This window comes from Lingula anatina, chromosome 3 (assembly GCF_051362555.1).
Source record: "Lingula anatina isolate TDL-2025a chromosome 3, LinAna3.0, whole genome shotgun sequence".
NCBI classification, from domain to species: domain Eukaryota; kingdom Metazoa; phylum Brachiopoda; class Lingulata; order Lingulida; family Lingulidae; genus Lingula; species Lingula anatina.
Window position 1 is genome coordinate 30,830,054 of NC_141769.1, and position 11,848 is coordinate 30,841,901.

The 11,848-nt window shown below is 36.4% G+C and overlaps 1 protein-coding gene across 1 annotated transcript in view; it reads left to right on the forward strand.

The window, feature by feature from the left end:
• The window catches only part of LOC106158238 (uncharacterized), a 61,152-nt gene that overhangs the window by 48,494 nt on the left and 810 nt on the right, over window positions 1–11,848 (forward strand). Inside the window, exons 24-37 of the mRNA XM_087008632.1 lie at window positions 207–327; window positions 785–924; window positions 1,356–1,496; window positions 1,877–1,990; window positions 6,223–6,343; window positions 6,801–6,940; window positions 7,373–7,513; window positions 7,898–8,011; window positions 8,291–8,370; window positions 9,027–9,156; window positions 9,577–9,765; window positions 10,188–10,629; window positions 10,913–11,066; window positions 11,473–11,752. Coding sequence (XP_086864758.1) covers window positions 207–327; window positions 785–924; window positions 1,356–1,496; window positions 1,877–1,990; window positions 6,223–6,343; window positions 6,801–6,940; window positions 7,373–7,513; window positions 7,898–8,011; window positions 8,291–8,370; window positions 9,027–9,156; window positions 9,577–9,765; window positions 10,188–10,629; window positions 10,913–11,066; window positions 11,473–11,752 — 2,307 coding nt within the window. The remainder of the gene's footprint in view (window positions 1–206; window positions 328–784; window positions 925–1,355; window positions 1,497–1,876; window positions 1,991–6,222; window positions 6,344–6,800; window positions 6,941–7,372; window positions 7,514–7,897; window positions 8,012–8,290; window positions 8,371–9,026; window positions 9,157–9,576; window positions 9,766–10,187; window positions 10,630–10,912; window positions 11,067–11,472; window positions 11,753–11,848) is intronic.

Sequence of the window (11,848 nt, forward strand, 5' to 3'; positions counted from 1 at the left end):
CCATTTTGGTAACAAATTGACAAAAATGTGGTGATTTGGCTAAGCGAAAAAAATTGCTAGCGCTACCCCAGACACTTATAAGAAACTTCTATGCACCAGAGTTCAGATAAAGATAATTCATTTAGAAGAATGTTGATATTTATTTTTGTGGAACTCTGTAATTTGAGGTTAAATTTAACATGTATTCTTGTGTCCTGTGGTTCCAGGTTGGTGAAACGAACAGGAAGTACACGTACGTCCCTCTGAGTAAACTGACCAGAGGAGCCACAGTGGATGTTTACGCCGTGGTCAAGTTTTTCAAACCACCCACTAAGACACGAGGTTCAGGTAAAGTTTATAATACAGTTAATCCCAAATTGAAGATATGCCGTTCTAAAAAAATGGAACATTGATTCACTGGAAGATCCATACAATGAAGTGGCAAACAAGAGACGTTTATCTCTCCACTTTTAGGGGATCTAATGCTCCTGGAACTTAGGTGTCATCTTTGTTTTTGTGCCTTGTTTCTGTGGCTAGATTTTTCTTACAGGAATGCAGTTTGTGCTAAGATAATGCATAAATTATTTACTTGAAAGATTGTAGGTTCCTTTTGGTTAGTGTAATTTAAAGATTTTTTGGAATCAGCAATTTAAAACATACCTTTGTCTAGTTGCAGGGAAGATACTTAATTTATGGTAATAGCAAAAACACTGTCCTCAGTCTTTTATTAATCAACAGACATACATGTAGTGTGTGAAGTGGGTTTCACAGTTTTGGACAAACAGACTTATCTTATGCTATTCAGACTACTACATGGTACTTTCCTTGGTGGATCCATCTCTAGCAGACAAGGAGAAAATCAAATGCATTTTGTTTGCAAAGAGCGCTACAGATTTACCGCCTGTCCAGACTGAGGGAGAAATAGTCAGGATGCATAGACTGAAGGTAGTGAGACTGTTGTGTATATTATGACAATACTCCTTTATCTCATTAAAACATCATCCAGTATTGATTTAATTTTTTTTTTCTTGGTGGATTAATGTCTGTTATATTCATGCTTTGTGCAGGTTGTTGGAAACATTTGTCAGCATGTTTTTATGAAGACATTTAAAACATTTTGATATTTCATGGTTTCTCAACTCAGTTTGGGTAGCTTTTGACAAATGATTTCTGTATTTAGATAAAAAAATCAAAAAATGAAAATGAAAATCAATTGAAAATACAAAATTCTTAATGTATGCTTTAGCCAGACCCAATAATTTTTAACATGTATGAAAAGAAAACATTCAGAGTGTGCTAATGTGATCAGAAAAGCTCAAAATATGATTGCTTGCTCTATACTTTATATGCCCAGTAAACATTTGTGTCCGTTGCAGATTGGGACTTTTAATGGGGAATTACAAGGACAGAACGGGCCAGGCTTCTCCTGTATTGTTTTCTCTGCTGACCTGGAGGATCCCATTGAACCTAAGTCCACCACCAGGGGGTACACTCTGACTGACCAAGACAGGCTGAAGGTATGTGTGTAATTATGAGCAGCCTTAAGGTGATTAAATGTGATTTTGGTATTGTAATGTTATCTTTTGTTATGTTATGTGTTATATTCACCTAGTCTCCTTTTTGTATCTCCGTTGAATTTAATGCACTGTGTAAACATGCACACATGCACAATCTTGTTACCCTTTTTGTACACACTATGTACATAATTAAATAGAATAAATGTCCTGTGTGCTTAACAGTTACTTTGAGGAATTTGTTCTTAAAATATTAGTATTTAATTGCAGCACTTGCAATGTGAGTCCACAACTAGGAGTAAGATAACTGATTGTAGATTAATATTGTAAATGGAGATGATAAAATAAATATTTATTATCACTTGCATAATTGCGTACTTCAGGTGGAGGAGCTTAGAGAATGGTCTTTACAAGGGGAATGTTTCAGTCAAGAAAGGGATAACAGGTGCACTCTGGGAGAATGTGTGGTCGGCCAGTACTTTGATTTGTTGTGCCAGGTAATCAGAAGTGTGTGTGTGTGTGTGTGTGTGTGTGTGTGTGTGTGCCATTGTACATGGGAGGAAAATGGTCTCAATCTGTCATAAAGGCCTCTTACCAATCCTCGACTTAAGTCATCATCACATTATTAAAATTTTCACTAGTTTCTCAAGTTGTTGGTGGGTTATGAGAAGTTTTCTGTCAGTTTTTAACTATCGTCATGTGACGGAGCAATCACGTTGTAGATAAAGTGAGGTATCAATGTTGAATCAACGTTGATGGTCAACATTGAAACTATGTTGATATGACGTTGACTATGAAAGTTGACTCAACGTTGAACCATCAAGGTTGAATCAACCTTGAGGTATCAATGTTGAATCAACGTTGATGGTCAATGTTGAAACTATGTTGATATGACGTTGACTATGAAAGTTGACTCAACGTTGAACCATCAAGGTTGAATCAACCTTGAGGTATCAATGTTGAATCAACGTTGATGGTCAATGTTGAAACTATGTTGATATGACGTTGACTATGAAAGTTGACTCAACGTTGAACCATCAAGGTTGAATCAACCTTGAGGTATCAATGTTGAATCAATGTTGACGGTCAACGTTGAAACTATGTTGATATGACGTTGACTATGAAAGTTGAATCAACGTTGAACCATCAAGGTTGAATCAACCTTGAGGTATCAATGTTGAATCAACATTGATACTTCAATGTTGAATCAATTTTCAAATTAAGTTGAATTTAAAAATTGAATTAACGTTGATATATCAATTAGGCTATCAGGATATTTGATTGAAATTTGCCTGATGGCTGAAGGTGTTCTCCAAGATATCAAGCATTTCTTGAAATAAAAAGACTCAGATCTGAAAAGGGGGGAAATAAGGAAAATTACCTACAAAAAAAGGTAATTCCGAAAGAAAAGGGGGGGGGGGGGGGGTCAGACCCCGGGACCGGCCCCTGTATCCACCTATGGGTCGTCAGATTCTTTTTAAACTTTCCAGTTTGATGCTCAGTGTTACGGACCAAAACAGCCCGAACATAAAAAAACACAAACAACAACTAATTTAACTATGAATATAATATATTACAAACAACGAACATACACTACATACACTAACTACATGTAATACTATCATGTTGCATAAACTTTAACATTTGTCAAATACAGTTAAATTCTAACAGATTCGTAGACAGTTAAGTTTTGAATACGCAATGTCACAGTTTTACGAGTCCTTTTCTGTTGAACGTTCCTCCTGATAGTGTGGGGTTTTGAAGACGCAATGTCACCGTTTTCCATGTCCTTATCTGTTGAACGATCCTCCTGATAGTGTGGCCTCACAGAGTACTGTTAATAAAGTACAGTTTTTGTACTGTAAAAGTGTTACACACTGTCCACACTCACGTGTTGCATCAGTTATGTTATCCGGAGTCTCGCACTTAATAACAGTCCCGCACTTAATTTACATTATACAAGTATGCAGGCACATACGGTAATTACTCATAAAAATTAAACAACAAATTAGCTTTACTAAAATAATTATAACGTCACATCAGGTAGTTAAGATAATTTTAAGAATACAAAAACAAAGGGTCACCAGTCTAATTTTTTCTCACAGCTAACTTGAATTTCCAGAAAAACAGGCATTTTTGGCTTTTTCAAGCTTTTTCTTCAACCTTGAGTAAATTTTGTCAATTTGCCATAAAGTAAGGGTGGTGACCCTATGTTTTTTTTTCTTTTTCTTAAAGATAACCTGAACATCAAATCTGGAAAGTTAAAAAAAAAAAATGACGATCGCTTTTTTTCACTAAATTAATTTTAATGAAAAGGGGGTAAAACAAGCGTTTTATGAGGGGTAATTACCCCTATGCATACCTCTCTAGTGAGATAATCATTTAAAACTATTATCAAGGTTATGATTAAGGTTATAAATAAAGTTAAGGTTGACCCAATGTTGAGATCCAGTTGATATGTCAACATTGACAAAGAGTTTACAAACACAGGTTGATTCAATGTTGAAATCCTGTTGATCTATCAACATTGAAAATTGATTGACAAAGAAAGGTTAAATCAATGTTGAGACCCTGTTGATCTATCAACATTGACAATTGGTTGACAAGAAAAGTTTGATTCAATGTTGAAATCCTGTTGATCTATCAACATTGAAAATTGATTGACAAAGAAAGGTTAAATCAATGTTGAGACCCTGTTGATCTATCAACATTGACAATTGGTTGACAAGAAAAGTTTGATTCAATGTTGAAATCCTGTTGATCTATCAACATTGAAAATTGATTGACAAAGAAAGGTTAAATCAATGTTGAGACCCTGTTGATCCATCAACATTGACAATTGGTTGACAAGAAAAGGTTGATTCAATGTTGAGATCTTGTTGATCTATCAATATTGATGGATCAACATCATCTCAACCTATCCTCAATGTTGAATCAACGTTGAGTGCCTGCTGGGAAAAAACCTAAACTTGAATAGAGATCTTTTATAACAATGCTTTCTCAGTGCGTGTGTTCAAATATTTCAAACACTTTATCTCAGCACTAATGTTCTTAAAATATCTGATACTTCCCCCAAAGACTATACATAAACTCAAATATATTTATCAATTTGTTTAGAATAGGGCTTTAAAATCAACAGGTTTGTTATGATCATAACCTTGCTACTGCTTGGCAGTAATTATTTGCTCCTGCTAATTTCAAGAGACTGTACCCCGCTCCTCAAAGAAAGTATAGGCTTAGGGCATATCATAAATATTTATGTAAAAAACAATCATAAAATACATGAAATGTTCTTCACACTTTATTGAGATATTCTTGAAAGTCCCACTACTTACAGCTGACGCCAGAAGGAAATGGTAAGGAAGAAACTCCATTCTGAGTACACAGTCCAGAGCCTTCAAACAGTGCAGCTCTATCCCCTGGTTATCATAGATATATGTCCACTGTTTCTGAGCTACTGCAAACATGGTCTCAATGTGCAACCACCTGAAATGTGAACATATTAAACTCTCTGTGCTGTTTATAATACCAAGACACAATTCTAAGTTGAAAGCGGTTTCTCAATCACCCATCACTGGAATGAAAAAAAGGGACATCACTGGGACGAAAAAAAAAGGGAAGTTTGGCATAGACAAATGATGTTTTATGGCAACGGTTTTCTTTTTTCTTTCTTAATCAATAAACAAATCTATGAAGATATTTTTTCTCAAAGAGTTTTTAATATTCCTATTGAACACTTTTTTATTCAACTGATTTTCATAAATAGGGCACCTGTTATGTTTACATTTGACAAACTCTTACCAATATTTTTCAATAGACTGTTAAACTGATGACTACTGGCACAAAATGTAAAATGTTCCAAAACAATATATAACACCATGAGAGTAAAAAAAAAAATTGGTTATAAAAGATTGGAAAAATTTATCCATTGAATAAGACGCATAAACTCAACCAAATCTCATGATATTGTGATGATGCAGAACCTCTTACTTGACATCTTGGGCTGTCTCCATGACATTCATCTCACACATAAGTTTCTTGGTCTGCCAGTCCATGGCAGCTACGTGACCCTTCCTGCCAGCTATCAGCAGAAACCTGCCGTTTCTGGTGTAGTTCATTCTGTACGGACCAGATCAAATAGAAATAATACTGATAAAAACCCAGGAAATCGCCCTGTTGATTGTCAAGGAAGAGCAGAAGCAACTGTCAGCAAACAAAACACAACTGTCTCCCCAGAAAGACCTGTTAAAAAGCTGAAGGTCAGCGCATCAGTTCTTGGAGTAAACAAATCTGTTGAAATTATATAAGATGTTTGAAAAGAAATGTATGATTAAACAATTGTTTTGAGACACAAAATTATAGTTGAATCTTGAACTTGAGTGACAATACACTGCACTTTGCATGCAGCCAAACATGCACACTCTGGGGTAGCGCTAGCACTCGCCAATTTAGCCAAATGCTAAAACTGACTTAATTGGCTAAAGAAAAAGGGCTTGATTTGACATGTTTAAGCCAAATTATAACCATTTTGGTAACAAATTGACAAAAATGTGGTGATTTGGCTAAGCGAAAAAAATTGCTAGCGCTACCCCAGACACTTATAAGAAACTTCTATGCACCAGAGTTCAGATAAAGATAATTCATTTAGAAGAATGTTGATATTTATTTTTGTGGAACTCTGTAATTTGAGGTTAAATTTAACATGTATTCTTGTGTCCTGTGGTTCCAGGTTGGTGAAACGAACAGGAAGTACACGTACGTCCCTCTGAGTAAACTGACCAGAGGAGCCACAGTGGATGTTTACGCCGTGGTCAAGTTTTTCAAACCACCCACTAAGACACGAGGTTCAGGTAAAGTTTATAATACAGTTAATCCCAAATTGAAGATATGCCGTTCTAAAAAAATGGAACATTGATTCACTGGAAGATCCATACAATGAAGTGGCAAACAAGAGACGTTTATCTCTCCACTTTTAGGGGATCTAATGCTCCTGGAACTTAGGTGTCATCTTTGTTTTTGTGCCTTGTTTCTGTGGCTAGATTTTTCTTACAGGAATGCAGTTTGTGCTAAGATAATGCATAAATTATTTACTTGAAAGATTGTAGGTTCCTTTTGGTTAGTGTAATTTAAAGATTTTTTGGAATCAGCAATTTAAAACATACCTTTGTCTAGTTGCAGGGAAGATACTTAATTTATGGTAATAGCAAAAACACTGTCCTCAGTCTTTTATTAATCAACAGACATACATGTAGTGTGTGAAGTGGGTTTCACAGTTTTGGACAAACAGACTTATCTTATGCTATTCAGACTACTACATGGTACTTTCCTTGGTGGATCCATCTCTAGCAGACAAGGAGAAAATCAAATGCATTTTGTTTGCAAAGAGCGCTACAGATTTACCGCCTGTCCAGACTGAGGGAGAAATAGTCAGGATGCATAGACTGAAGGTAGTGAGACTGTTGTGTATATTATGACAATACTCCTTTATCTCATTAAAACATCATCCAGTATTGATTTAATTTTTTTTTTTCTTGGTGGATTAATGTCTGTTATATTCATGCTTTGTGCAGGTTGTTGGAAACATTTGTCAGCATGTTTTTATGAAGACATTTAAAACATTTTGATATTTCATGGTTTCTCAACTCAGTTTGGGTAGCTTTTGACAAATGATTTCTGTATTTAGATAAAAAAATCAAAAAATGAAAATGAAAATCAATTGAAAATACAAAATTCTTAATGTATGCTTTAGCCAGACCCAATAATTTTTAACATGTATGAAAAGAAAACATTCAGAGTGTGCTAATGTGATCAGAAAAGCTCAAAATATGATTGCTTGCTCTATACTTTATATGCCCAGTAAACATTTGTGTCCGTTGCAGATTGGGACTTTTAATGGGGAATTACAAGGACAGAACGGGCCAGGCTTCTCCTGTATTGTTTTCTCTGCTGACCTGGAGGATCCCATTGAACCTAAGTCCACCACCAGGGGGTACACTCTGACTGACCAAGACAGGCTGAAGGTATGTGTGTAATTATGAGCAGCCTTAAGGTGATTAAATGTGATTTTGGTATTGTAATGTTATCTTTTGTTATGTTATGTGTTATATTCACCTAGTCTCCTTTTTGTATCTCCGTTGAATTTAATGCACTGTGTAAACATGCACACATGCACAATCTTAATTGTTACCCTTTTTGTACACACTATGTACATAATTAAATAGAATAAATGTCCTGTGTGCTTAACAGTTACTTTGAGGAATTTGTTCTTAAAATATTAGTATTTAATTGCAGCACTTGCAATGTGAGTCCACAACTAGGAGTAAGATAACTGATTGTAGATTAATATTGTAAATGGAGATGATAAAATAAATATTTATTATCACTTGCATAATTGCGTACTTCAGGTGGAGGAGCTTAGAGAATGGTCTTTACAAGGGGAATGTTTCAGTCAAGAAAGGGATAACAGGTGCACTCTGGGAGAATGTGTGGTCGGCCAGTACTTTGATTTGTTGTGCCAGGTAATCAGAAGTGTGTGTGTGTGTGTGTGTGTGTGTGTGTGTGTGTGTGCCATTGTACATGGGAGGAAAATGGTCTCAATCTGTCATAAAGGCCTCTTACCAATCCTCGACTTAAGTCATCATCACATTATTAAAATTTTCACTAGTTTCTCAAGTTGTTGGTGGGTTATGAGAAGTTTTCTGTCAGTTTTTAACTATCGTCATGTGACGGAGCAATCACGTTGTAGATAAAGTGTACTAAACTATGGCTGTGCTATTTCGAATAGTTTCATATTTCAGGTAGTTGGTATTGGAGAGATAGAGGTGGAGATTGGCAGGTGTGTTTTACTACAGGTGTGGGATGGGACTAAGATGTCCAGGTAAGTCTTCACACCTTAAAATATATATTGGGAATTTATCATGTCACATCACCTGAAGCTTTTGGGGACTAACTTTTGCCCTTCTTGCCAGGATGTTGTGCTGTGAGATGGGGGGGGGGGGGAGTTGCTGTCTTGTGACTGTTCACATCACACTTTTTTTGGTGATATATGACTTTGATAAAAAATTCTCCTAACCTTAATAATTTTCTGTTCATATCTATTTTAAATTGTAAGTTTACTATCAGTTAAAGGGAGCACATACAAAATGAACAGAATTCTAAGTTTAACATAATGCCTGCAGAGGTTCATTTTAAATTCATACCTGCAAAATGATCAGAGAATTTGGCATAGTTGTGTTGTCAGCTCTACTAGAACATGTATGTGTTTTTACTGCACACCTCATAATGACAGTTTACTTTGTTCTCACATATTTTTTATAACTATTGAACTGTTAAGCAATGTACATGTTTTAGAGTTATGTCTTACTGACCCAAGATTTTTTTCTTTTTTTTTTTCTTTTTTAGGAAGACTGACTTTTGTGTGACAGTGCCTTCTTGTTCTTCAACAACTTGCAATTAGTTCTTCGATTCCACATCACTTTCAGATAATATACTGATCTCAGGACCATTTTGTCTTTTTTTTCTTTGTATTTACAGCCCCTATCATAAGTGTGATATTGCAAAGGAAGACATTCACATAGATGAGCAACTTACAGAAAGAGTCCTGGACTTCATTGTTGATGTCTATGTATTTGATGACCATGTGCCTGTTGCTCAAAAGTTAAAGGTGAGAAAAAGATGGTCTAAACAGTAGATGTCTCAGTTCTCTCAGAATACTGCAAATGAGTCTCAAGAGACCAAAACTGTCGGCATGTAGTGTGTGAAAAAATTGGTGGGTATTTACAAATTATATACAGTAGTATTGGGGTTTCTGTCTTATTGGAACCAGTTGTCAGATTTGTCAGCTTTACCGATTCTCTTCTACTGTTTTTTTTTCTTTTTTTTTTTTACATTAGCTCTGTGGGCAGCCTCTCATTTTATTGATATGAACAGACATATTTTCAAGTAATTTTCCATTTTTGTCAGCCAAATTAAATTATCTGTAGCATTTGAGTTAGTTACAGGAGTATATATGTTAGCATTGGCTCAGGTTCGCATTAATAGAAACTGTAATCATTATTACACTAATGTTTTTCTGTATTCTTAGCCTGGTCAGTTTATCATGCTGAAGAATCTCCATGCTGCTATGTATAAGGATGAAGACACCCGTCCCGAGTTGAGTGCTGTCCCCACCATAGAACTCTGTCTGCACAAGGGGACATCATATGGCCGAGGAATAATGGTCATGGCTGAAGGCAGCGGGGAAGTGACCTGTTTAAAAGACATTATGAATGGGGTATGACCTTTCTAGGACTTGTGCCTTTTTTTCCAACAGATCTACTGAAAGTGTCATTTATGAACAGGTCAACATTTGGTGACATTTTTATTTCTTCGCTTACTAAGAGTGCTCTCAGGCAGACTGACTAATACCAGAAATAGACATATTTACACAGTAGAACAACAGGTACCAAAGACCCCCAACATGGACGAGGCATTGAAAGCAAACAACCTTGTTCTGTTAACTTTTCTAGGACCTGTCTTAGTCTAATTGTAGGCATGTCTTTATGGTGGAGATTTACTATTGATGAGCTGTTGTTAACTGATTTTTTATTTGTACACTAGGTTTTTGGAGCAATATGTTGTAATATGATTTGTGCAATGGTATTGATTCAAAGCAGGCATGAAGAAAGTGATATGGACATTTGAGTCTATTTTCAGGTTTGTCCTCAGCTGCAAGATGAGGGGGCACCTGGTAGTCCCAATAATCCTCAGCCAAGTACTTCTACGGGTAAGTCCACAAGCCCTGGAAAGATGGGGGAGACAGCAAACAAAAACTCTAACAGTATGTTCAGCAGAAATGTGATATTACCTAGTTTTCCCCAACCCAGTACATCCAAAGGAGTTTCAAAAAGCCCAAGAAAAAGTAGAGACACAGCAGACCAGAGGTCAAGCAGGGCAGAACATAGTATTGGACATTCTACGGAACCAAGAGTAGAAAATGTAGTCATAATTGATGAGAGCGAGTCTCTTGATTTGAACAGCAGTCCTAGTGGCAAAGACACAGTGGGAGGTGTCCAGGCTGGTGGTACCCCCTATAGTCCAAGAAAAACACCAAACCAGGCTAGGAAAGTGGACAGATGCCTTTTGAAAACTGCATCAGGTATTAAAATTGGTCTCTGACGTATATTTTAATTTTTTTTAATATATGTATTACGTTTGTTTAATACATTTAGCAAAGCTTTGTCTGCCCATCTGAAAATTCTGAAATAAAATACATTTTCCTACATTTTACCTTTAAAGCATAATGTAAAAGTACATGGCACTTTGATAAATTGAATAATTTCCAAATAAACTTAAAAAGGGGCACCACATAGACATCTTTTGTCATCTTTAATTTTGAAATAGTCATTGAATGGCAAATAAATGTCTATTTGACGTTTCAGTTATCAACGGGCACCATCACTTAGAAATCTCCACAATACAAGAAGTCTTACATCACAGCGTTCCCCACACGTTCCGAGTTCTTGCCCAGGTCCTGGACTACCAACCCAAGCAGCCTCCATACATACGACTGACGTGCCCTATGTGCCATTACTTGTAAGTATGTGGAGTCTGGAAAAACTGGGTCATCTCTCTCTATCTCTCTCTCTCCTACACACACACACTAAAAAAATAAAAAAGATTTATGAAATTGGTTTTATTTGAGCACAGATAGATCGGCAACACCAGTAGTCCAATGAAATGTAATATTGTGCCTGTTTTTGTTTTCAAAGTTAGGACCCACTTTCTGTCTAAAGTTTTCTTGTGAAGCACACCTCTTGACCCGTGTCATTTTTAATAGAAATGTAGTCAGTTTCAAGCTGTATAAAAATACCATTCATTAGTGAATTTGAAGCTGTATATAAAGATGCCAGTGTAAAGGAGCACTTCTGGGCACTGTCAAGTGGTTTCTACTTTCACTTTCACTTTTTCTGTGTAAACTACTTGCACTTATTTCCACCAGGGCAGTTCCAGACTCCAAATGGCTTACGGAGCACGTTCCCAGCAGAGTACAGGATAAAGTTCCTTACTATTCCTGTCCTCAGTGTGACCAAAGGTCAATCTCAGCAGCAACCAGTTCCGAGTGGTCAGTAACCAGGGTGACCAGTGCCGGGACTGAAGTGACCAGCACAGATGGTCAGGTAGTGGTCAATGGGCAGGAGCTTGAATATGTGTACATGATGGAGTTTTTACTGGAGGATGGGACTGGCTGGCTGGTGGCCAGAATCTGGAAGCAGCATGCAGTAAGGGTTCATTGAGTGAAAAATGTGTTATATGACCATTGGTGATATATGCTTTATTTGGTTTAAAGAGCATTTATTTTTTTTGGGAGGGGAGGG